This window comes from Drosophila ficusphila, unplaced genomic scaffold, assembly GCF_018152265.1.
Source record: "Drosophila ficusphila isolate 14025-0441.05 unplaced genomic scaffold, ASM1815226v1 contig_198, whole genome shotgun sequence".
NCBI classification, from domain to species: Eukaryota; Metazoa; Arthropoda; class Insecta; order Diptera; family Drosophilidae; genus Drosophila; species Drosophila ficusphila.
Window position 1 is genome coordinate 10,296,075 of NW_025064092.1, and position 26,296 is coordinate 10,322,370.

The window sequence follows — 26,296 nt, forward strand, 5'->3', positions numbered from 1 at the left end:
CTGACTAAGAGGCCGGCAAAAACCAAAGAAACGAAATCAGGAGTCGCGCCTTAATTATATATTATACTATTTTATCATCTGGCAGGTGGCGATAAGCCGATTTAAGGTCAATCTGCAATGTTTTCTTGGCTAAAAATAGGGGACACATGCAGGAAAAATTAATTAATATCAATGAGCAATAACAGGGCTCGATAAGAAAACAAGTCTGCTGGACTTTGGCCTTGTACTTTTCGAGAAAGCGGCCTTAATATTGGGTAGTGGGTTCTTATTTGTATTATTTTTAGTTATTAATGATTCATTTTTGAATTTAGTATTTGAATATGTTGACCGCCAAAATACAGTCTGGCAACGCCAGGTCGTGCACTTTCCACCCTTAGCGAGCACATGCACCAAATATATCGATATATCGGCAATACTTGACTGCCATATGTGTCGCATTGTCGATAACATCGTTAACGGTTGTTCCATCTCTATCGCCAACACGAAATCGTTTTTGTAAAATCGGCTGGGATATATATGTGTATATATGTTAAATATCCAATGTGAAAGTGTATCGTATCGTGAAAAACAAGCCCTGCTATTCGCCCTGAATGAAAATCGCGGCGGAAAATGAAACGTGAGTGGGTGGCCGAAGAAACAAAAATAAAACACGGTTTAAAAATTTAAAAAAAACCAAAGCCGAGTTTTTACGCATACCAGTGCAGCGCATTAATGCTGCACATATGCAAATGGCTCTGCGTGTGAGTGTGTGTGTGTGTTTGCCAAAGAGTAAAATACATACATATATGCAGATTTTTTCTAAGCAAAATCTAATTGGAACGGCATACGGTTTAGATAACACAAGGATAACTGTGCGTGTGTTTATTAATAACAAAACAAAACATTTTTTTGAGTGTAATTTCTTTTATTTAAACTTTTTTTGAGCTGCAACGCCCACTGATTTTGTTTCTCAAAAAAGAAAAGAAAAAGAGGAGAAAGATGTGGAAGGAAGAAGAGGAGAGAAAAAACAAAACTAACAACTCTCTGTCTGTGTACTGTTCTTTGTTGGTATGGGTGTGTGCTACAGTTTTGTTGTTGTTTTGATAAAAATGAAAATCATTTAAGAAAATTCATTGCGTCTGCGCCTCCAAAACATTGCAAAAACAAAAGAACGGGGGAAAAAAAACAATTTTGGCCTTGCCCAAAAGGCAAAAATAAAGGATACAACAAAGTTGCAAGGCAGCATCAAAACACACACATACAAACAAAATTTGAAAGGGCAGCAGCACAAAAACAAAACAACAAACGCATCTGGAAAAAAAAACAACCGAAAACCACAATAACCACAAATACAAGTGCAACCGGTTATTTAACCGCTTATTTGTACTCGTACTCCAATTGGGAAGTATTTTTTCAAGAATTCTTGTTTAATTTAAAACAAAGCTTGTAGTTTATGTAGCTATTGTATTATTTTTGATTAAAAATATTGATACAATGTAATCTTTCTGGATTATAATAGATATAATATAGCTACTATACATTTATTCATGAAAAGTATGATCCAAGCATCGGAATTATGTGAAAACTATTCTTTATAACTATAGTAATGACTCGCTAGTCTCCCAAATCCCAGAAAGACAAAGGCAAACTCCTCGTTGAGGTGCGCTTGTTGTTGTTGTTTTAAGCTGTGTGGGCTGCCCACACGCAAGGATATCCAAGTCAAGTCTTCAACTGTGACGCACACACAAAGAAAAAAAAAAGAAAAAACAGATGCAGGTACAGATACGAAACTCACACACATTCTTGCAGGCGGTGAAGGCGACAACGCACAACTGGTGCTCGTTGTTACATAAAAGGCAACCTCGCCCTCTCTTCGTCATCATCTCAAGGCATCATCATTAATATAACATCATCAACTGCATCTTTGGAGTGTGTGGGCGTAAGTGTAGGAAAAAGGATCACGAAAATCTAAAAAGGAATACCGAAAAAAAGAAACATCTCGGAGAGGAGCATCTCGCACCTAAAAGCGGAGCGTCCGAAGAGGAGCAGCACAATGAGCGTCTTCGACGACTTCCAACGCCTGTGGATGCAGCGATTCCCGCAGAGCTCCCTGTCCGATGCCTGGGAACAGGATGTTCGGGCCAGTCTCGAGCGGCACAAGTCGCGCATCCACGAGCTGAGCAAGGAACTCGAGCAGGAAACCCTCTACGTGGAGTATCTGGAGCGCCTGCTGTCCGATGTGGAGAAGTATCGCGCCTCGGGCGGAGACCCCACGGCTCTTTTTGAGGCCGCCAGCGGCAGTGGCAGTGGCACCAACAATGGCAGCACCACCACCAATGGAGCTCCGCCAGGAGGAAGTACTCCCAATGTGGAAAAAGAGTTTGTGAGTACATTTAAGAATGATTTACTATATATATAGAGAAGTCCGTATTTGCTCAATTGATTTATAAATATAATATATATGAAGCAGCATTATCTTCATTATCCACCTTGCGCATTGAGCTTTCCATGTATATAGCTTCACCTTTTCGATCGGGAAGGGCTGGGGAATACGACCAGGCGCTCAGCTTTGCGCAGTGGGTGCGTTCAACATCGTCGACTTCTTTTGCAAATGTCATTGCCTGCTTATCAGTTTCGTTTCGAAAGAGAAGAATCGGGGGCAGTGAAGCCAGTGTACAAATTTGTAGAGCGGAGCATTCATTACAAATTATCGATATTATAAACGTATGGAACTGGTTCACAAAATGTTTTTTTTTTTAAGAAATTATATACCTTCAAATAGAGCTTTTGAGTTACATTTGACTTAGCCCGAAGATCGAGGAGAGTTCTGGGTTTCCAAGTTCAGGAACATAATGATCGGAGAGTTATAGTTGTACAAATACAACAACTGATGTTGCTGTTCAAGTACAGTGAGACCTCTGTAAAGGCAAAGGATTGTTCTTAATTTATTTCAATTGAAGTCCAGTATGTAACTGCTCTGGCTGGGAAGATCTTTCCATATGTTTCGCCTGGGGGGGATTTACCTTGTGAATGTTGGACTGTAAGTGCGTTGATATGTCCATGGGCTCTACCACTTATACCACCCGTTCCGATATCTGGAATCGCGGCCTTATCTACCCACAACCACCCGAGTTTTTTTTTTTTTTTATACTCAACGCGAGTTTGTCGGGTGTGTGTGTGCTCAGTATTATTTTCTTTAGCTTTTCGCGCTGCTGCTGGCGTCGCTGCATATATTGTCATATATTGTCGCCAGTATAGTTTTGGGTGAATAACAGTGACGGGACACCGGACGGATACGGGTCGCCCAAATAAAATATCTATGCAGTGAAAAGTGAAAATAAAATTCGTACTTGTGAGTTGTTTACAACTCGAGAGAGAAGAAAAACGGAAAAGCGCCAGAACAAAAGCCCAATTGAACACCTGCGAAAAAGGGGGAAACCGAGGGCAAACAATAACAAAAAATTACGTAAAAATATTAATAATTTTTTTTCGCATTCGTAGAGCTCCGTCTTCCGTTTTTTTTTCGCGCGAGTGTGCGTGTGTGTGTGTGTGTTTGTTAACGTGTTTTCGGTTGACTCAAGTTTCGTGGTCGCCTAGTCATCGTCACTAAGTCGTCGGTTCTCCCTCTTTCCTCCCCAACCCCCCCGAGATTACATAGAGGGTACACTCCCTTCGGAATAATTCTTTATAAATAAAACAAAACAAAGGGAGTATAAAGAAAGTAAAACAACAAAGTGGCGCTGATTCGGGAGCATGGCTTCCTTCAAAGAGAAATTCAAATTATGGTCCAGAGGGGTGCGTAAACAGTTGAGAACTCAACTTCCAAAGACCGCATATATATAGAAAATATTTGAAAATCATAACGAAAACTTAAAAGAACTACGAACATCCTAAAGCCGCAAAACCTTTTGCTGTATTATCACAAGTCGAAATCAATAAAAACTTATCGCGAAATGCCATATAACAAAGCGCATACACAGACAAATCGGTATATCTTGGAGCCTCCATATCAACACATATTTGTATGGCCAAGAAATTAGGCAATAGCGACTAAAAAAAACGTTAGGACAAAAAGCATTTGCTGGAAAACACGAATAATTCCCACTATTTTAAGTTATGAATTCCTTGCAACAGCAGTTAATAGAAAAAATAATAAGAAATTATTTTGAAACATATTTGACAATATAATTTATTTAAAATTTTCTATTATTAAGTATGATATTGTGATTAAATCATTAATTAGTAAACAATCTTCAATAAAAAAGTACACTAATAAAACCAGAATTTAATATTCAATTTTTTTTTTTTTTTGCTTAAACACTAGTGCCTTGTGTTCTCTGTAGAAAGTTATAAAAAAAAGAGCGTCTGGCGGTTAAAAAAGGCGTAAGCAACGCACAGTGTGTCCGCTGATAAGCTGCAATCCATATCAATAAGGCGTTTGGGAGGGGAAGATGGGGGAAAGAAGAAAGGGGCACTTGTAGTTACATGCGGGCGACTTTTGGCCAAGAGATTGCGATTAAAGCAGCCCGTGCGGTATTTTCTTCTGCAATCGACTAACAAAAACACTGAGAACAGCTGTTTTAAGTTATAAAGCACATATAAAAAGTCTTTAGATGACGAAGGGGAAGAAAGTCTTTATCATCACTTAGGGATCACCATGAATTCCAGGGAAAACTACAAATTATTTATCCCTCGTTTCGACATCTATTGATTATAATTGACTCACAATAAAATGCTGCCTGAAAATAACGATTGTCTCATATGTACAGTGCTGCCTTAATTAACACTCATTTGCATGCAGTTTATTTCTATATGTTTTTTAAAAAGTTATTAAAGATCAGTAAAAGAAGAAATATAAAATATAAACAGTAACATTTAGATACATTTCATTTACTATTTTATTCACATTTAAATGTGGTCAGGAAACTTGTGTTCTTTTTTTGTTGTGTTGCAAGCGATGTCGAGGCGTTTCTGTCCCATTTGGAGGACAAGTGTCGGAAAGGGGTTAACCTGCCATTACTCACCCACACAGCATGAGAAAATGCGGCTCTGATAAGCTGTCTATGACCCCAAGTGCCTGTTAATTGAACAATATGCTAAGTAATTGTATCAATGCAGAGAGGAAAAAACTAGAAACGCAAGAGGATGAACAAGCGAGAGCGTACACAGAAAGAAACTGGATTTGTTTGTACACAAATAATAAATAGATACCCCATATTGATAAAATTCTTTAATGTCCATTTGTTGCTATTTCTTTTCGCACAAAATATTTATTTTATATGTAACAAACTGACGGATTCAATGATTTCTCTCTGTGCAGAAGCTAGAGCCAAGTAGCCATCGACCTTCGGGGCCTCAAGTCGCACTTGGGCACGCTTTCTTTATCGTTCCGCTTGGTCACATCCATCCACAGTGTCCATCCATCCGTTTAGACCACCACCCACCGACTTGGCTATAACCCGCTTCCCCAGACAGTTTTCGTTTGGCATTTTTCCATTTTTTTTTGGTAATAAGCGCGTTGTCTGCCTTGATGATGCTCTTTTTATTTATTTATTTTTTCTATTTCATTCGCTGCTTGTTTCCTTTTCTACTTACCCGTGTGGTTTTCACTTTTTTCAAAGCCCCGAAATTGTCGGGGAAAAAGACCTGAAAAGAAAAGAAGAAAGATCCAACGCACGCACGCGTTTTGAGTTCGAGCCAAGTTTGTCGGTTTTCGGTTTTTAGCCATTTAAAGTGGAGAAACGGCTCGAATCGGAATGAAATTATATGAAATGAAATGCGCTACGTGCTTCGAATCTCCACAGAAAGCAGTCTTAAAAATAGTTTGCCGAGGCGTTGGCGCCCTTTTGTGGGTATTTGCTTTTGGCATTAGAGTTTCCCGAATAATTAGCAATTGGCCAGATTCTCGGTTGCTCCCGATTTGGTTCTGCTACCGATTTCCCCAGCATTCTTATTTGTTTTGCATATGTAAATTTAGCTTACTTATACGGTAGCATTTGGCATAATTAAACTCTCTTAACGAAAACCATTTAGCTTTTACCTCGGAAGAGATGATATTCATTGTATTGTATTCTAAATATATGTGTCTTTTTATAATAACAATATATATAATATATATTCACTTCAAGAAATTATTATTCCTGTAATTATGGGAAAACTCTACCTAAAATACCTTATTCATTAAGTCATCGATGACAAACTGCTTTTCTCGGGAAGAAAACAAGAAGTTCTGAACATCAAGTTCGCTGAGTCGCTCACTTGCCTTAATTGAGTTACATTCATACTGCTTACTGATTGGTTCAAAGATCACTGAATTGATTTGCTCACTTTTTAATTTCTCATTTTTTTTTTTTATGCCCACAGAAATCCAGTTTGAATCTACGTGAGTCCTCCGCATCGTCCGGCGGCAAGGACAAGGACCGCTTGTCCCTCAACACGGACAACAAGTACACAACACACACAAATGCCGCTGGGAGTGGGAGTGGCAGCGGTGCCGGTGGTGCGCCGAGCGGACCGCTCCACTCAGCCCCGCCCACAGGGGCGGGCAAGCGAATAGCGGAGCTCAATTTCGAGCGGGAGGAGCGCGACAAGGACAGCGGCAACGAAAAGGACGCCAACGGAGCCTTGCAGCAGTGCATCACCGAGCTGGCGGCCTCCATAAAGGCTCAGCCGGATAATGGAGCGGTTGGCTCATCAGGAGGAGGATCATCAGGAGGCGGTGGCGGTGGCGATGTCGAAAAGGAATCGAAGCAACAGCCGCTGCGCAAACCCACATCGCAATACGTCACCGTCATCCAGGTCAAGGAGACCAAAGAGAAGGAAGGCGACGATGAAGCCAGCTCCTCGTCGGGGGTCAATGACCCACAGCAGCAGCAGCAACCAACGCCGCCCTCCACATTTGCTCGGTATGCGGAGCCCACAGCTCCTCCGCTGTCGCCATCGCTCACCTCGTACGCTGCCCACGTGGAGGCCAAAAAGAAAATGCCACCAAGGTGAGCAATACCTTCCTGACAATCCTCTCTAGTTTGGTTTTTTTGTGAATATGTTCTTACATATGTTTTATACCCTCGCAGACCTCCGCCAAAGAACATTCGGCGCGTGGAGCCGCCCACCATTCCCAGCCAGCAGTTGTCGTCGTCGCCCAAGCGGGAAACTCCATTTGTGGGCAGCACGATGCCACTGCCAAGCAGTTCCGGCGGCAGTCTCTCCTCCGATAGTCCGGGCAACTCGCTGGAGCGAAATATCAAGCCCTCGGATATACTGCGCCAGAAGTCGTCCGAGAATCTGGACTCCAAGTACGCGGCGAACCGCAAAACCACACCGGAGTTGGGCAAGTTTGTGAATGTGAACAACCCCGAGCTGATGGAGGAGCTCGGACGCAAGATGGTGGGCAAGACGGACAGCCTGGAGCAGGCGAAGCGGAACGACTCCTCGCCCTCCGGCGGCGGGAGCCTAGGACGCACTGCCTCCACACCGGGTCGCTCGCTGACACCGGGCAGAACCGGCGTGGGTGCCTCGCCCACTGGCAGTCTGAGCAAAACCGCGAAGTTGGCAACGGCGGACAGCAGTTCGACCAGCAGTCTGGAGAAGAAGTCGCGCACCTGCCTGCAGGCCAGCGATGCGGAGGGAGGATCGGGTGCAACGGGGGCGAACCAACGGACTGCGGGCTCCAAGGAGTCGCTGGCATCACAGGGCATATCCGAGGTGGTACGTCCTTAACTTGAAAATGAAGTATAAAATTTGTTTACTAAACTAACGATGAATTGAAATCTTGCGCAGATCAAGAGCTACGAGAGTGTCTCCTCGCTCAGTTCGGATAGCGCCAAGGCGGCGACGGCGTCCCAGCAAGCGGCGGCGACGGCAGGAGGAGGAGGAGGAGCAGCGACGGCGGACAACGAGCCGTACTACGATAGCGTGCCGCTGGACAACGGCGACGGGGAGTACGTGTTCATCAAGCCCGGACGCACTGGTTCCTCCTCGAGTCGCGACGATCTATCGACGCCCGGCAGCAGCACTCTGCCCCTGGCCAATGCGGCGGATCCAGAATCTCCAGGCAGGACCTCCAACTACGTGAACATCGACTACTTCCTACAGTGAGTTTCTACAGTGAGATTCAGTGGAGATATCTGGTAGATTATCCTAATGCTTTGCATAATTTTGCAGGCAAAGCAATGAGACGCGCTCCAGTTCGCTGGACAGCGATGGGGAGTACGAGGGACCGCCCATATTGCGCACCATTTCGCACGACGAGCAGACCACGTCACAAACTACACCGGGAGCACTTCGCAAGGTTCGTTGTCAGTTGTCAGCTCACGGATGAACGCCTCTCCCACTATCCAGTCATCCAGTCATCCAGTGCCCCTCCAACTTTTCCCACCAACTTTTGTAGCCAGCCCAACGTTGTCATTCGTTGTGTATAACCACTATAACCCAATCATCGTTAGTCTCTAGATTCCCAGCTTCCGACTCTCCAGGCCAAGCCTAAAGCTAAAAAGACTAGTGTTGATGCAATCCAATCCCCAATGACTATAAGATGACTAAGCGCACGCTTTGCCACTTAACATAACTTGCTAATCCATTTCAAATTGCTGTTGCTTCAAGTATCTGAATATTTTGGAAGATTGAAAGCCATTTTCTCCTAAATGAATTTCAAAATTTCTTACTCTTTTTATTTTCCTTTTGGGTTACAAGTTTGACTGGCTTTAAATTATTAATAACCGATAAATTTATATTTATAAACAAGAGAATTTCAATGTATGACATGTTGAATCATAAGTTCAAGAACTTAAGATTAGGATAAGATTGCGATTTAAATAATCAAAATAGTTACACAATCTCTATAACTCTTTAAACCTACACCCCAACCTTATCAACCTTAACCATTTACAATTTATAAGTTGATATTTACTTACTAATACCGTACTAACCAAGATTTTTCCTTTCTGTTCTCTTCTTCCAACAGAACTTAGTTTCAGCGATACTTGTGAGTACCCGATCAGGATTTTAAAGCTTAGCCTTCAACCCACTCACAGTGGATGCTTGATAAGATGGACTTGTTGTTAGTGATCCACCCATCGCAAGCCTCCACTGCATTGTTCATTCATCCCTGTATATATATATATATATAAATACGAGTATATATCTGTGTACATAATCTGTATGTCTAATGCTTTTGAATGCGCTTGTTTTCCAAGTTCATAGTGTGTATGTTCCCTATTTGAGTTCTGTCTTCGTTTGCGCTTCAGTTTACGTCCACGAGTTCACCCATTTATTTGTTCGTCACGATTGTATATATGCACAAGATCGCAAGATCAATTTCCTCTATATTATATGGTCCTTCTTACTCCCATTTGTTGCGCACCAAACAGCGTTTTCCTGTCTCTGTCTCATCTAGTTCATGCCTGACTTTGGTTCGCGTTCAATGTTTAGATAGCCTTGCAAGCATAAGTTACTAGTGTCACTATCTTGCCCAATTATATGATAGAAATGTAAGCGATAAGAACGAGTATACAATTTGCAAGGCTATCGAACGAAGCGACTTGTATTTAGCTTTGGAAATGGTTAGAAAGGGTTTTAGACACTTACCTATTACCAATTACATTTCTGTGTGGAAACATTCCCCTCGCACAACTCCCATTTCATCCAAGTTTTTGGTTCTCCCGTTTCTTAGGTTAGTGGAAATGCCCGCGGTGCCAAAATACGATCCATTCTCAGCTCGATTATTCAGAGCGAGACGATATATGTGGAATGCCTTAATAAAATGATGCAGGTGAGTAATCCAGCTCCAAGAAGCTTATATTATTATTTAACTTGTAATACTTGTTATTTTGAATAATATTTAACTTATAAAATGGCTAATTAATATTCTTACCAAATGCAGTACAAGAAGGCCATCCACGCGACCCTAAACACATCGCAGCCTGTGATCAAGGAGGAGGAGGAGAACACGATCTTCTTCAAGATCGACGAGCTCTACAATCTGCACACCGACTTCCTCAGGGACTTGAAGACCATCGTGTCGCACGAGGGCGGCGATGTGCTGATCGGGGAGCCATTTCGTCGCCTGGCGGAGATGTTCGATCTCTACAGCGCCTTTCTGCACAACTACAAGAACGCCATCGAGACGGTGAAGAAGTGCAGTGCGAATAATCCGCAGTTCAAGAAGATCGTCTCGACCATCGTGGTCAATCTGCAGACGGAGCAATCGCTGACGCTCGAGGATCTGCTGCACAAACCGGTGGCGCGGGTGCAGATCAATGCGCTGGTCTTCAACGATTTGCTGCGCGAAACCCCCAATGCCCATCCCGACCACCAGCCGTTGCGGCAGGCGCAGAAGATCATCCAGATGTTCCTTAACCAATTCAATGTGGTCAACCAGCGACTGCCGAGCGAATCGAACCGGAATCTGCGGCGCATGGTGCGCAATTCGTTTATCGTCGAGCTGGTCGATGGACACCGCAAGCTGAGGCACCTCTTCCTGTTTAACGATGTGATCGCCTGTGCCAAATACAAGGGGCTGGGACGCGACCGCATCGATTATGAGCTCAAGTGGTTCATTCCGCTGAAGGACATATCCATTTACGAGGAGGCGGATCCGGCGGCCGAGCTGAAGGAATCTAGTCCCGCGAACATTTCGCAAGTGAAGCGCAACCTGCGCTCCGTTCGAGACCAGTTGGCTTTGGAGGTGGCCAACAGCGGTGGTGGTGGAGTGCGTTCCGGCGACAAGTATCGCCGCAAGCTGGCCGATCTGGAATCCGCACTGGTGCTGGCGACGCCCAATCTGGTGCTGCGGCTGGGCAACAAGGCGAACAACAAGACCATGACTTTCTTCCTCAGTTCGGATTTCGAGCGGACGCAGTGGATCGACTCGATTACCTCGCTCAAGGTGAGTTATCTATCCTAAAACCCAACTAACTAACTAACTAATACTTGCCTTATTTTTTTGTAGCAAAAGTGCAACCTGCCTGGGGCCAATACCATCAATTCGCTGGAGGTCACCGCCTTTATTGTGGCCATGCAGAAGGGCATGAAGACTGAAATGGGTTCGTATCTGATGCGCAACACCAACGACGAGAGCCTGCTGGTCGGAGATCTGCACATGGGTGTCCAGGGGCTCAGTGGCCTGGAGCAGGCTGCTGACTTGTACATCTGCATCGAGGTGGACTCGTATGGCCATTATTTCCGCAAGGCCACCACCAAAATGGTGTGTCGCAGCCAAACGCCGCTGTGGAACGAGAGCTTCATGCTGGAGCTGGAGGGCAGCCAGAATGTGCGAATCCTCCTCTACGAGGCCAAGGAACGGCCGCTCCTAAGGGCCAAGCACATACTCAAGGTGCGTATTTTGTAAACATAAAATATGATAATATAAACTTAACCCAATATCTATCTTTTTATTCCGCAGTTGAGTCTTAGTTGGCTCACAGAAACCACGCAGCCGCGAACAATTAAGCTGAGCGAGACTTTGGAGCTGGGCTGCAGCTTTCGGTTCGTTCCCGGCGAGCTGTGCCGCGCAACCACCAAACCAGGAGCCCTTTTCGGTGCCAAAATGAGTCAAGTATTAAAGTGAGTATAGATGATTCTTACCATGATTCGTTCTCTTCAAGTTATTTGGATTTGTAACCCATTTAGACGCGAGAAACGCGACATTCCGTTTATCATCAGTGCCTGCATTCGGGAGGTGGAGCGACGGGGGATGCTGGAGGTTGGCTGCTATCGCGTTAGCGGTTCTGCCTCCGATTTGACCAAGCTCAAAAAGGCCTTTGAGTCGGGTAAGTGTTTTCAATTCTAAAGGATTAGAACAATAACATACTAATTAAAAATAAATCTTATTTAGATGCTTATGAGGCGGAGCAGCTGCTACGCGAAGTAGACATCCATTCGGTCACTGGTATTTTAAAGACTTTCCTGAGGGAGCTGCCCGAGGCCCTATTCACGGATCAGCTGTATCCGCGATTCTTCGACACATTCAGCGCCTTTAGCAATAACAACGAAGCCACGCGAATCAACGAGCTGCTTAAAGTCTTCGAGGAGCTGCCACAGGCCAACAAAGCCTCCATCACCTCGATTCTAGATCATCTAATAAGGTGGGTGTTTAGACAGGAATGCTTTTAAAGTAATGGTTACTCATTCATTTATTGATTCACTCTCCAATAGAGTCCACGAAAAGGAGGCGGACAACAAGATGTCGCTGCACAATCTGGCCATGGTGTTTGGACCCACACTGTTGCGGCCAGGACAGACGCAGGTGAAGCAGAAGGATCCGTTGGCGGCCAGCACTGTCGATGTGATGGCACAGGCTGGCATCCTCTACTGCTTCCTGCAGGCGCGCCTCAAGAAGGATTCGAATTGAGAAAGCCGTCAGCGCAAATATACATATGGAACATATATATATACATAAATTATATATTTTTTTTACATAACAATAGCAATAATACGAACGAAATTCGATTGATAGCCTACGCATACACCACGCCCCCACCTGTCTGGCACGCCCCCCTGCACAAAACGCCTAAAGAAAACCTCTTCAACACCTGAGAATCGCCTCAAACACATGAAAATTGCCTAAAACACACACTTTTCCACACATGCGCTGCCAATTGTACATACCAGAAAACCGATAATGCAAATGAAAACTGAAGATAAGGATGGATCTGGAGAGGAATACGAAAGTCCGTGGATCGAATGAATAGTCCAGGGATGTGAACAAATCTGCTCAATGGCGGGCTCACCACACACACAACACACATCAACAACACACACCTGGGATGATCAAGTGTCTAACACTAATTAGCTGCTCCTCCGCTTACTAAATATTATTCCCATGTATTACAGATATATCCGTAGATCTGTAGACTGTATGCTTTACCTTTAGATGCGAACCTTAAGCTTACTGCAACTATTGCAACTGATAACAAAAACAAAAACAAGAACAACAAAGGGAAATCAGAAAATTTGCAAATATTTTCAATATTACACGTATATATCTAGAGACATATATATATATATATATACCTAACTATATATAATTAATTATTATTGCTAGTACTATAATTTACTAAAGTGAGGTAGCGAGTTTTTTCGGCTGATTGATCAATGATTGATATACGATGTACGATGTATGTGTTTGCTTATTAAATGCTGTTTTTTTTTCGTCTTGTTTTATATTAATTACTTAGGTTTTATATAAACAGAAGCGTAAAATAAATATATTCTATTTAGAAACTGCTATCAAGACTCTGTATTTGAAACTCAATGAAGTACACAAGGCAAGTTTTTTGGCTCTGCAAATTATAATTTATTTTTATTATAACTTGTACTTTATATACAATAGAATCAAACTTTAAGCTTATTAAAAACGGAGGACTACTGCTCCTCCTCCTCGTCATCATCTTGATTTGGCTGCACACTGCCCTCCACATCGAAGAACGATTTCCTGCTGCGTTTGGCCGCCGACGCCGCCTGGCTATCCCCGAACTTGGCTGCCGTCCGCTTGCGAAGCTCCTCCACATCTTGACTGTCATCGTTGGCGCTCCACTCGAGCACCAAACGTCGTCCGTAGAGATGCGTACTAGCACTTAAAGCGTCAAAAGCCCGCTTGGCCTCAGCCTTGCTCATGTAGTCAACGAAACCGAAGCCGCGATGGGCCTCCTCACCGGTGGTGGCCTTCTTCGGAATCCTCAAGGAGCGCAGCTCGCCAAAAGCCCTGGAAAAACGGATTACGATCAGTGACAACAACAAAATAGCCGCATGCAAGAACAAAACCCACTTAAATATATCTCGAACTTCGCGGTATTGCGCCTGGAAGGGAATATTCCGCACCAGAATTTTAGTGCCCGTTTGTTTCTTTTGCGAGGCCAGTCGACGTTGTGCTCCTTCATTGTCTTGGGTCCTAAAAAATAATATAGAGTTAACAAGGTGAAACGTTCAAAAGAAATCAATTCGACTTACTTGAGCACTCGATCGCTGCGCTTTAGCTCCACAGGATTACCATCGATGTGGGTGAGCTGCATGTTTTTCAGTGCGTGCTCGGCCACTGAAGCCTTCTTGAACTGAATGAAGCCGTAGCCCAAGGAGTTAAAGTTGCGAGGATTCTCGGGATCTCTCCGTTTGGCTATCTCCACGGTGTGAATGCTGCCCAAGTGTCTAAAGTGCTTCACCACGGTTTCCTGCACGGTCTTGAAGTTCAGATTGCGCAGGAAGAGTGTGGTATTCGGCTCGGGCTCATCATCCGCATCCTCCGCCTTCGCCTCCTCCTTCACATCTTCCTGCTCACTCACTTCCGGCTTCTCCTTTTGCTTTGGCTCCTCCTTGGGTTCTGGCTCCGATTTGGGAATCACAGGCTCGCCACTTAACGTGGTGGTGAAGACCTGCTCAGGAGCCCACTCCAAATAGAGCGGCGCGTTTTTGAACTTGCTGTAGGCCAGCTTCTTAAAAGCCTGTCTCGCTTCCATGGGATCAGAGTACTCAATGAGCGCCGTGACGCCACTGGGAGGCAGCACGATCCGGCCAATTGGACCGAAACGGCTGAAGATGGGCGTCAGCTCCGAAACCTCGGTGGCTGCGGGCAGGTTTTTGGCCAATATCACAGTGTTGGAGCGTTTCTTTGCGGGCTCATCGAAGGCGTTCAGCCGGACGCCCTCTTCCTCCAGAAAACGCTTCATCTCGATGACGATTTGGGTTTCGCCCAGAGCCAAACGCACAGCAGCTCCACTGCCGCCGTCACTGGTGTCAAGGATACGTTCCTTGGAGGTCTTGAATTGCTTGGCCAGAATGTCGGCAACAGCATTTGCCCCGAGGAAAAGGGTGTTCCAACCAATAGGCTTCTGTGCGCTCTTCTTGAGCTTCAAGGCCTTTTTCTCCTTGAACGACAGACTGGCATCGTTTTCATCCAGATCATCCTGAGGGCTCTTCTCGATATCCTTACCAGGCAACAGGTGCAAAAGTCGCCCATGGAAATCGGTGCCATCCAAAGCATTGAATGCCTTCAAAGCGTGTTCCGGCATCATATAGGTTACTGTTCCGAAGCCCTTTATCTTGCGGGTGAGCTTGTCCACCGGCAGATTCACCTCCACCACGGGTCCAAACTGCTCGAACAGCTTCCGCAGATCCTCTTCCGTTGTGGTGTAGGCCAGATTCCTAAAGAATATTCTTCCCGACTCTGATATGTCGTCCTCTTTGGACAAACTGTCCTGCTGGTGTTTCCACTTTGCATTGCCCGCATCCGCGGCTGCGGGTGCTACGGCTTGACCACTTTTGCTCGCCTTGGTCACCTTGTTCTTTTCGGTAAAGTCAGAGAAGAACACCTGCTTGCCCTTAATGAAGCTCTTGTTCTTCAACATTCCTTTGGCCATATCCTTTTCCGTTTTGAAGCCCACGTAGCAAAAACCATGCACTTTGCTAGGCAAACGCACGGAGTAGGGTTTCAGGGGCTTAAAGAACTTGAGCACCTCCTGGCGCTTTGTGTTGTAGGGCACATTGTGGATTTTGATGGTGAACAGCTCCAGGTTGGATTTGCCCGTCTTGGTTTTCGTCTTCTTGGCGGTGGTATCACCAGAAGTGCTTCCCATCAGGGACTTCATGTACTCTAGATCGCTGATGGGCTTCTCGGCCAGTTTACTGGTGTCTTCCTCTTCTTCGTCCGCCTCATCTTCTGTGGCATTTTCATCGCCTGCATCTGCATCTACTCCACTGTCATCCCTGGCAGTTGGTGATTCCTCATCCTGTTCGGCATCCTCTTCGTTTTCATCGTCTTCCTGGTTGTTACTCACCCCCAAATCGTTGCCCCACAAGGTACGTGACTTGTCATGTGCCTGCAGAAACTCCTGAAACTCGGGGTCGTCTTTGTGCCTGCCCAGAATCTTTTCCACCTTTTCTTTGTTCTCCTTAGTCTTCTTTTTCGACTCCTTGGACTTGGCCGCCACAGCCTCCTGCTCTTCCTTAGCCTTCAGTTTTTCAAGGTTCTTCTTACTGTCCTTGGCATACTTGCTCCAGGACTGAGGCTTCTCCTCGCTACCCAAAGCAGCACAGGATTCAACGCGCACTCGGCTTGTTTGGATGCATGTGTTGTTAAAATGCCTTATGGCCGATTGCGCCTCCTCCTCGGAGCTATAGCCCACAAAGCAAAATTGCCGGAACTTTCCATCTGGCGTATACTTTAGCTGCAAGTCTGTGATCGTTCCCTGGGCACCGAAAATCTGACGTAGTTTATCCTCGGTGATCTGAAAAGCGGTTTGTAGAGCTTTCTTACCAAGATAAAAATTTAAGACCAAAACACTTACATGCTTGGGAAGTTGTTTCACTATTATTCTTGACATTTTTAAGCTTTTCCAACTGGCTAAGGCTTATAAATTAATTCAAACGCATCTTTGTTTACGAATCGCACGCGGCACGTGTAATAGAGGTGGCGGTAAATTAGAGATGGATGCGAAATCGATATATCGATCAATTTTATGGTCGGTACATATCGATATACTGACTTACCACTCGCAACGATCGATTTCCGATAGGTTGGCGCATCCTTTTGCCAATCGACGCTTATAAGCTACGGTTAAAAAGCTTAAGATAAAGACCGATTCAGTTAGAATCAGGCAAGTAAGATAATGGCAAGTGATAGTTGTTTAGTGCTTGGTTATGTGCAACAGTGTTACGCCTTCAATGGCTTTTTGATATGCGACTCCGACCTGTTGGATTTAACCCGCTGATGTACACATGTAAGTCGTTAAAATAACAAACGGTATTCGTAAATTTTGTTGAATGAACTAAGAAGTATTTCTTTATATAAATCAGCTTATTATAATAAAATGAAAAATATTAACAATTCAATTTCCCTGCATGACCTATAAACTTGTTTAGCATAAGGTAAAATCAGCTAACAATGATAAACTGTGCAATGTTTAATCCATCATACCTGTTTGTTTTAGGTATACTTTATTTTAAACACTCCTTTCGCACTGACGAAACCCACTTAATATATATGTACAAATTAATAACAAAACAGGCCTAGAGATATTTGTAGAGATTAGCTGACACTTTGATATGCTTTAATGCATATTGTTTGCAAAAAAAAAAAAAAACAAAAAGGGATAAGAACCAACTAGATTGTTTATGGGCAAGCTTAACCAACAATTAACGAATTCGGCTACCCGACGGTTAGATAATTTAACGGTAATTCCATTACAGGTGTAAGCTGGTCCAATCACTTTTTGAAGCAGATCTTGAGTATTCGGATGACGGGTGCTTCAAAGAAGGCCGATATTACAAAGGCCGAGCCAAAGGACACGACGGCGTTGCCCAGGAACAGGGTGAGGATAAGGGGATTGCTCAGATGGACTGTGCCGCTCATGTGCGAGGAGCAAATGAACATGATGATGGGATGGATCAAGTAGGCGCAGTACGTGAGTCGTGAGAGTGGCCATAGAACTCGATATGACAGGATCGCGTTTACGGTGGGCGCCAGTCCCCAGCAGCAGGACAGCACGATCCAGACCAACCCACAGCCAAAGGCGGTGTGGGCCACGCCCACATAGAAGGCGCTACTGACGGTGCTCAGCTGTCCCTCCCAAACGCCAAACACAACGACCAGGAGCACAAACAGGCTGCCCGCCCAAAGGGATAAGTTCAAGCGCCTGGACACCAGTGGCGGGGTCTTCACCTTGTACAAAATGTAGCCGGCACACATACCTAAAACATAAAATCAAGATTCAGTCGGGTGAGTTAGAGCAAAGTTTACCATAGTTAGTTTAATATAATCATTATTTTAATGTTTTTTTTCTCAAGTCTGGTAAACCCTATTTTTGTCCAATTTTAATCCAATTAGAAAAAGTCATAGCTTTATTAAATTTCAACCGATTTCGAAGGGGAATAACTCCATTGATTTGCTAAAAATTCCATTTAAATCTGAGCCAGGTTGTTTTTGGCAATTTCTAAGCTTACTTACCCACTATATAAGAGCCCACTCGCTGCCAAGGTTTGTCATACAGAAAATCAAAGGACTCGAAAGGCAGTGCTACTTTGTGGGTGTACTCGTGCTGCAGGGAGATAATACCCGAAATACTCCACGAGCTGAGCAGAAAGACAGTCAACGTGAGAGCCACGGCTTTAAAGTATCTAAGGATAATGTGTTAGGGAGTGCAATTAATGGAAAAAGAAAGTAAGAGAAGTACAACTCACTTTCTGGCCAGGGCCAAGAGCAGAGCAGCCATCACATAGAACTGCATTTCGTTGGCCATGTACCAGCTCCACATCATGCACATCTCCGTTTGTGGAAAGTAGTTGTTTATGTACAGAATATTGCGCCACCAGTAGACGCGGCAAGTATTGTGCTCTATTTTTGCCGGCTGAAATACCGACGAGTCCAGGCCTTGTCTGCAAAAAGCAAACCACATTTAACTATGGTTCTAAAATAATAAAAGAGGTTTAGATGAATTGGTCTCACCTCACGGCAAAGTCATTAAAGATGACCACAAAGAGATAAACTGGGGTGAGTCGCAGATAGCGATAAAGCAGCATCATAAATGTCTCCGAAAAGCTGCGCTTTATGAAGAGGCAGGTCTCCGCGGGGTGTTTGCGATCCTGCTTGAGGTAGAGCAACGTGACCAGCAGGCCGCTGATGAAAAAGAACGAGTCCACCGAAAAGGTGGCATTGCCAATCACCTGATACCAAAACGAACGCTCTGTGATGACCCTTTCAAACTGGGTTTGATCAAGTTAATACATATATATATGGTTGGCCGTCACAAGCCAATGTGTATAGTTACTTTATTCTCGCCAATGGCAAACATCTGAAGATAGGTGTGCACCATCATGGTCCAAAGAACGGAAAAGACTCGCAGGCCGTGCAGGCAGGAAGTGTGGGTCTGTTGTGAAAATTCAACAGTGGCATATAATTTCATTTTGAAGTATACATTACCATCGTGCTTACCTCCTTGGTCTTGTCGATATTCAGAATGGCCTTGGCATTCGTTTGCAAGGCGAAGCACAAGAGTATTTGTTGGTGCAGGGCTGGAAAATATCGAGTTTGTAAGGAGGAGGTTGAGTGATAAACACATCACTTGCTAAAGCAAGAACTTCTTAATAGGGTATCAAGTCTGGAAGCATCACTCACCGATGGGCTGCTCAGCCTCATAGGTTCCGGTGGCTCCGGCACAGCTCCCCGTTTCCACTTGGTAATCGGTCATTTCAGACTTGCCCGCCAACGAACCCGTCGAAGCGGAGGTGTTGGGGTCACAAGCCACACCGGAAACACCATCTGGCATTTCTGTTGACTCTCCTCCAGATCGTTGTCTATTCCCGTTGACCGCGATTTCGGGTCCATCTGCAGCCGTAATTGTGCTGCCCAACGGGCGCATCTGAAAGAGCTCAAAAGGCTTGCCATAGAAGCCACCATTCTTGTTCGACGTTACGTCGCATTTGCCGCTGATGGCCGAGATCGGAGCCACCACCAGACGGCGTTCGTCGATCTTGAGCTGGTAGTAGGATGCCACCAGGATAACCAGAAACAGGGTGAGCATAAAGCTACTGTAAGGAGCATTAAACATTGCACTGCAGGTACAGATATATTGTCTTTGATGGCAACCTACATGAACACCTGGAACTTGAGCTGCCGCCAGTGACTGTAAAGTCCGGGCACAGTGCGTACGTGCAGGACCTGGAGCGGGGGCTGCTGCACCGAGGTGTTGTGTGCCCCCAGGACAGTCAGCATTCGCGCATAGGGATCCAGGGACAGAATGGACTGGACGTCGTGTGCCGAGCAGGATTTGGGCAGGCACTCGCCCAAACTCAAGAGCATCTGAAAAGGGATATTAAACACTGGTGCTGAAACTGAATAAGGAATAAGAAACCCACCGATCGATTGAGCTTGGGCAAATGGAGTGCCACATCCGCCACGAAAAATTCCAGATCGAAGTGCTTGCGCTCCTCGTTGGAACTCTGGCGGTTGAGTTCGTAGCAGAAGACCAGCTGGCCCAGCCATTTGTCGTTGCCAAAGAGCAGCTGACCACGATAGCGACCAGACGAGTCGTAGGCTAAAAGGTTTTACATATATGTAAATGAAATTCAAAGCCAAGAGGAAAGACTCACCCTTTTGTGCCCACTCGTAGCTGGAGTGCAGGGCCGTCAGATAGGCCTGCATCTCGAGGCCGCAGCCTGTGCGAACACTGGTCCGAATCTCGGATATCTGCCAGTAGAAGTGGTCATACAGATTGGCCACCAGTTGGAAGTAGTTCGCCTGGCCGTAGAGGCTCTCGGCAATGCTGCCATTTCCGGTTCCGTTCGCATTGGCGCCGAGGTAACGATTGATGCTGTTTATGGTGCTGCCCAGGGTCTTCAGCTGCATGTCATCGTCGCCACTCTGCTTGAGCAAATCGCGTCCCAGTTTGGGCGCCACTTGGGGCTTGCTGCGCAGGATTTTCAGGATATGAGTACCGGAAGTGGTGCTGCCGGCGGCGCTAGTAGTTGTAGTTGCAGCCGGCGGAGTAGTTGTCCCCGGCGAAGTGGCCGTTGTGAGTTCCGTGGAAAGCTCTGCTATGTCCACATCCACGGTGTCATTCTCGTCCGGATTGGAGGAGGGACTGTAGCCGGTGTCCGAGGCCAAGACATGCTGCTCCTGGCTGCTGAGATCCCCCTTCTTGATCACCTCGTGCTCCAGGTCCTCCAGATCTCCCAGGTTGAAGTCGAACGTGACTGGGTGCAGCTCGTACTCCTTGAGGGGATGCTGCGGCTTCACATACTCAATGCTCGGCAGGATCTTCTCCAGCGGCAAGTAGGGCTTCTTCTTGAGCGGCTTGAGCGGCAGGATCTCGTGGGTGTTTAAGACAAGCGGTGGCTCGGAGTCCGCTTCCTGCACTTCATGCAGGATGGTTATGTTATTGTTGTTCCCGCTCGCGAACCGATGTCCTGTGAGGGCCTCTGCCTCCTGTTTGTGCGTCCCATTCGAGCACTCGGCAATCGAGGAGCAGGCGATGAGCAGTAGAAGAGCCACCAAGGCAATTCTTCGGTTGGTTTGCATATTTGCCACTGTGCGATGGAACTCCCTCCTTCCTCTGCTCTCCACTTTGCCGCTTTGCCACTTCTCACTGGAATCTGGACTATTCTTGTTGTGGATCTGCTGTTGAATCTCTGGTGTAATGCTCGGCTAATCTCTGGCCTGCATGGTCTTAGGTGTTCTGAAGTTTTTCCCGCGGGACGCAGTTGTGCGCACAGTTGTCTGCTCCTCTGCGTTCCTCCGCTGTCATTGTCGCAATCTCAGATTCAGTTGGTCAGTCGGTTCATTGGTGATCGGCTGAAACGAAGGCTTCGTCGTTTAAGAGCTTCAAGGATTTCGTATTTCGGATTTCGGATTTCGGATTGGGTGCACGAGAGCTTCGATTGGACTTGGCTGCACACACTCGGATAATCTTGGACTTTGGTGCGCTTCGCGTAATTTTCACTTGTTTATGAATCGATTTTCGGTTTGATTTGTTTCTAGGCAGACTGGCTCCGTTTCGGAGGCTGTCTGTGCAACACAAAAACAACAAAAAAAAAAAAAAGAAGGCGGCTAGGGGAAAATTGCAAAATTTCCTGAAAACCGAAAGAGAAAAACTTGTTAAACGTGTTGTGACCACCAGTCGTGGTCGTGGCCAAGCTGGAAAAGCGTCGACGCGTCGGGAGGTTATTGGTATCATTGCTTATATAACTTCCGCGTATCAATTCGCCAAGATGGTGTGACGATTGATCATCGCCTCCATCCACTCTTGCTGTTGCAGCACATTATGCAATTTGGTTTTGATTGGTCAAGGAGAACCCTACATATTACATATGTTTGATTTATTCACGCGAATCAAATAAGAAGTTAAGTTCTGTCTGCTTTTGCTTCAAAGAAAGTTTTTGGCTCCCTTTTAGAATGGAAAAGTGAAAGGTGAGGATTGGTTTTGTGTATGTAAGGAAACACTCTTTAGTGCTTGGCTGCTTTGTGCTTTGCAGCTCTCAATTGTGTTTCCCCACCAAAACGAACAAACAACAAAAATAACACAATCCAAGTGGCAATTGGATGGACAAACATGTGTGCAAGCCTAAGCCAGGCCAATCCAAGCAAAACCGAGCCAATGCAAAGAGAAGCAAACCGAAAAGTGTGTGTTTTTCTGGACAGGTCTTGTTGTCTTCTGTTTTTCTTTATTTTTAGTTTTTTTTGGGCTAGACCACCGAAGACAACCGAACCGATGAAAGTAAAAACCGCAACTGATCAAGCGCCACCAGCGTTGGCATCTAAGAGCTGGGAGCTGGGAGCTGGGTACTCGGATTCGGATTCGGACTCGGATTCGTGGCTGTATGGGAGTTTTTGAGTGGAGCGGAGTGGAGCTCCGGTGGAAACCCAGCCGAAGTGTGTGTGGAAAAGCGCTATAAAGCAAACAAGCAGAAGGCATATTATATGTGCGCTCGCAAAAACCAGACAACTGCAAATGCAAACGGCAAGCGGGCAAATGGCAATTGGCAAACGGCAAACTGCAAAAGCAACTGCCTAAATGAAACCAAACGAATGCTTTTTATGAACAATTTTCGCCAGCAAATGCTGGGAGTGTGTGTCTGCCTGTGCCGCGAAAAGAGAGCTGATCTCGCCGTGGATCGGAGTGCTTTGGAGTGGAGTGTGGAGTGGACGGAGGCGAGAGTGGAGTGACCTGATCGAATAACTGGCAGAACTCGCTCCCATATGCATGGCCCAAGCAATTACCACAAAATAATAGCGGCAATAGCGGCCCGACGACAGGCATATAGGCACCTGGCATAAAAATGTCGAAATAATCCAAAATCCAAAATCCAAATCCAATTCGGTCGCACACAATACAATGTCCAATGTCCAGTGGAAAGCCCGTCAGCCACGCCCCTTGGAACACTTTCGATTGCATAAATATTTCTGGGGTGAATCGATTGAGGTCGGTGCTTTCAAATATAGAAAATGGAAAAACCAACTTGCAGTTGGATCGAGGGAATCCTTAAAGATTTTCTTTGAATATCAATGGTAAATCATTTGAAGAATATTAGCCCTGCTTTAGATAATGTATCCTTTATTCAAGGAACAATAATTAATGAACCTACCTTAGCTAATCTCAAGGTTCCAGTTCCCAAAAAGCGTAATCTGGTAAACTGGTCAGATATTCAAGGAAAGGTTGACAAACTGTTTCACGTTTTCTTCCTTTTTTTCCATTGCGTCTGCGTTTAATGCGTAATTGGACTTGGGACTTGGGATTTGCCAGTTGCCACTTGAAACACGAGACGAGAGACTTGAACATGAAATACTTGATTCCACCCGAGATCGCGGCTCAGCGAAATGCGTTAGTTTGGCAATTGGAAATGTTTTTTGTTTTTTTTGGCCAAGCCAGAAGTCAGCAGTCAGCCGCAAAGAAAGCGACTCATTAGGAGATAATCAAATCAGCCGCGAGTAATCAGCATGTTGCAATATTCAATTGATGGAACAAGAGGTTGATATTCATCATTTCCTTAAACGATTTGATGTGAATTCGATTAAGTCAGAACAGCAGAACATATCTCTTGTTTCCGGCCTTAAACTTCCACTTTCGAATCCTACAGCTGGACACCGAGGTGTCTCATTAAGTGTTTCTCTCTGTGCGCAAATGGGCAATGTGCAATGGGCAATGGGTAATGGGTAATGGGCAATGGGTAATGGTCGTCCACACCCCTGGATCCCTGGATCTCGGGGATCAGCACGAGCCGACGAGGCAACCTGGCAACGTTTCCAATGAGTGGCCAGCCAGCCAGCCAGCCAGCCCACTGGGTGATAGTCGTCGTCATTAAGTGAGTGTGCCAGCGAGTGTGGATTGGTAAACGCCGGAGCCGTATTTGTGATGCAATTTGCCAGAAACTCCATGGTTACGCTGGCCAGGCGGTGGAACAACACAACAGCAACAACAACAAACTAGAAAAACAAAACAGCAAACCCAAAAAGAGAAGACAACGAAAAACGAAAAATGAAAAACGAAAAACAATGCCTTGAAGGAAAACCGATGGCCGAAACACGCTAACAAATTTTCTTTGCCAATACCGGAACAAATTGATTGGTTTTTCTTCGTTGACCATTGAGTGTGTTTAAAAGCTTGCTGCAATGCCGCAAATCAATCAAGAATATTCTCGAATATCCATAGTTAATATCCCCGGCGAATAATTAATCTATAAATATAATATAATACTACATTTCAAAGCTGAAAACTGAAATGGTTACCGCCTTTGTCAGAGTATTCGAAAGAAAGGAAATGCTTCGAGTTATTGCAGATTTGGCAACAAGTGAATAATTCCTCTGGATTTCCACAAAAATAAAAACTGGATTTTTAATGGAAACTTTTCCCAAAATGATTCAAGGAAAATTCCCCGTTTTAGTTTATACTCATTAGCCCAATGCCTCGGACGTTGGCCATAATGCTTTTTAATCTTTACACGTTGTCTACTTAGGTTCATCTTGGCCTTTCGTGTTGCACACTTTTGGGCAGACTTTTTCAGTCAATTCAAGCATATTTGTGGGGTTTAATAAGTTAATAGAATTTAATTGGGTACAAACTGGTTCAAAACAATTTTTTATGATTATCAAAGGATTGCTGATTTATTAACCGAATGTTCATACAAATCAATTGGTTTCAAAAAGGTTATATTTTAGATCTAAAAATATTTTTGAAAGTTTCTTAATGACTCAATTGGCCCGGTTTTAGTTTTTGAAATAATATTAATACCACTTTTAATGATACTTCTCTCAGAAATTATGAAAAGTGGATGTCAAGGTTGTTTGAATTTTTTTAAAACCAAAATTAAGAGCATTTCTCAAATGCATGTGGAACCGACAGTCGCGAAAATGAAGACAAATTCGCGGTGCTTCGACGAAATTCTTCCGCTTCTTACGATTTTAGCGCCTAACTACTAACGGTACGACAGAAGACATTAGCCAAATGTCGACGAGGAGCTTAAAGCCCGTGTGTCTGGCACCTGGAAATCGGGAATCTGAAATCTGTAGGCGGAGGAGCCTAGGAGTGCGGCGAGTGGAGTAATCATCATCAGGCCAAATGAAGCTTGGCCCATCTATTTGAGTGCGGAGTTGTTGTGGCAGTGTACAGCTGAAATTCCAGTATTCGCGAGCGGAATGAAGCACAATACATAATCACCGATCTTAATGGCGAAAATATTTTGATAGTTGATGACCCAGAAGCGGCAGAATTAAGACAATGTCTGATCACCATTTGTTGGCTGCGGGGTTACCAGGTCAATGAATCCATCAGTGTGGCCCCAGAGATCAAGCTACCGTTTTCGGATGCTCACCCAAGGATTTCCCTTTCGATAAAAAAAGGGTTGGTCCTTGTGGGTGGGGGGAGGGGAGGGAGGGGAAACCGTTAACTCGGGCCACATCGTTAACATGTGCGGACCATGATCATAACCATAATCGGGATTGTGTGCTGTATGCTAATGCGCCTGTGTCTCCGTCTCTGTCTCTGTGATTTGCATTTTCCCATGGCCCATCAACAATCCCAGAATCCAGTTAGCCAATTCAGCTGGCCAAGTACATGCACTGAAAAAAAAAAAAAACCCAAAATAGCTTGATATTCATTGCCTATTTTATTCCTAAAAATCTTTTTCCTGCACTGAAATGCTGGTAGTCTCGTTAAATGTGTGTTTTAGATTAATTGCCAGGATATTATATTTTCTATGATATACTTGAATATCTTTCTATTTCATTTTTTTTTTTTCGGGGCCTTCTCTTCTGATCCGTTTCAAGCTATGGTCAATTCGTCAATTGGACGCAACTCGGAGCTCCAAGTTTGGCAAAGGTAACGGGTTTCGAGGAGGAGGAGGCTCTCCCTGTTCTCCACTGGCTGCCCAGTTCGTTAGGGGATCCTCCAGCTGTGCCGGTCCTCTTTATCATCTGCATGTGTGCGCTGTCCCTGCGACTCCTCGCGATTCCGATTCAGGGGGCACACCATTGGCCCAGCGATCATCATCGTTGGGGGTCACAGGTGTTCCAGGGACCAATAACTTTCGAGGCTGTCGACCGGCGTTGCGATTTATGGGAATCCCATTTGAAATGGGTCTTAGGAAAGGGCGCTGCAGTTCCCTGGGATTGTGTAATCGTTCCCAGAGTTCAATGATTCGTTCATAACTTATGAGCTTAGTGCAGGAGCAGCTATAATTCAGTACAGGGCACTACACACTACACTTTTTATAGTTTATTATACTTTAATGTTTGACACACTCGTTGGCTTTTCTTTGCTTGGCTAAACCATTCGACTTTCAAAATTCTAGACGAACTTTCTCCTGCGGCGTACAGGTTCTGGCAATCTTAAATCGTTTT

At 45.0% G+C, this 26,296-nt stretch overlaps 3 protein-coding genes across 8 annotated transcripts; 1 reads left to right on the forward strand and 2 right to left on the reverse strand.

The window, feature by feature from the left end:
* Positions 1–467: 467 nt before the first annotated feature.
* Positions 468–12,346, forward strand: LOC108092921 (active breakpoint cluster region-related protein). Of its 5 annotated transcripts, none has more exons than XM_017192780.2 (14): positions 468–616; positions 1,789–2,362; positions 6,343–6,971; positions 7,053–7,686; positions 7,759–8,072; positions 8,143–8,269; positions 8,942–8,962; positions 9,650–9,748; positions 9,860–10,864; positions 10,928–11,311; positions 11,381–11,541; positions 11,608–11,747; positions 11,813–12,062; positions 12,133–12,346. In XM_017192780.2, the coding sequence occupies exons 2-14, from the start codon at positions 2,033–2,035 to the stop codon at positions 12,326–12,328; spliced, it is 4,290 nt and encodes a 1,429-aa protein (XP_017048269.1). In that variant the 5' UTR covers positions 468–616; positions 1,789–2,032; the 3' UTR covers positions 12,329–12,346. The 5 variants fall into 5 exon arrangements, with proteins under 5 accessions (XP_017048269.1, XP_017048271.1, XP_017048273.1 ...); XM_017192781.2 differs by lacking the exon at positions 468–616 and adding an exon at positions 659–740; XM_017192782.2 differs by lacking the exon at positions 8,942–8,962.
* Positions 12,347–13,249: 903 nt separating this feature from the next.
* On the reverse strand, positions 13,250–16,379 carry LOC108092962 (probable RNA-binding protein 19). Its single transcript, XM_017192845.1, has 4 exons — positions 16,257–16,379; positions 13,927–16,196; positions 13,745–13,867; positions 13,250–13,681 (listed from the first exon to the last, which is right to left on the reverse strand). The coding sequence occupies exons 1-4, from the start codon at positions 16,290–16,292 to the stop codon at positions 13,342–13,344; spliced, it is 2,769 nt and encodes a 922-aa protein (XP_017048334.1). The 5' UTR covers positions 16,293–16,379; the 3' UTR covers positions 13,250–13,341.
* Positions 16,380–16,722: 343 nt separating this feature from the next.
* LOC108092991 lies at positions 16,723–22,177 on the reverse strand. 2 transcript variants are annotated; one of them, XM_043207478.1, is made up of 11 exons: positions 22,077–22,177; positions 20,056–21,256; positions 19,822–20,000; positions 19,557–19,765; positions 19,082–19,494; positions 18,899–18,978; positions 18,735–18,833; positions 18,413–18,669; positions 18,148–18,342; positions 17,915–18,084; positions 16,723–17,658 (listed from the first exon to the last, which is right to left on the reverse strand). In XM_043207478.1, the coding sequence occupies exons 2-11, from the start codon at positions 20,981–20,983 to the stop codon at positions 17,174–17,176; spliced, it is 3,015 nt and encodes a 1,004-aa protein (XP_043063413.1). In that variant the 5' UTR covers positions 20,984–21,256; positions 22,077–22,177; the 3' UTR covers positions 16,723–17,173. The 2 variants fall into 2 exon arrangements, with proteins under 2 accessions (XP_043063413.1, XP_017048373.1); XM_017192884.2 differs by having other exon boundaries at positions 18,887–18,978.
* Between the last annotated feature and the right edge of the window lie 4,119 nt (positions 22,178–26,296).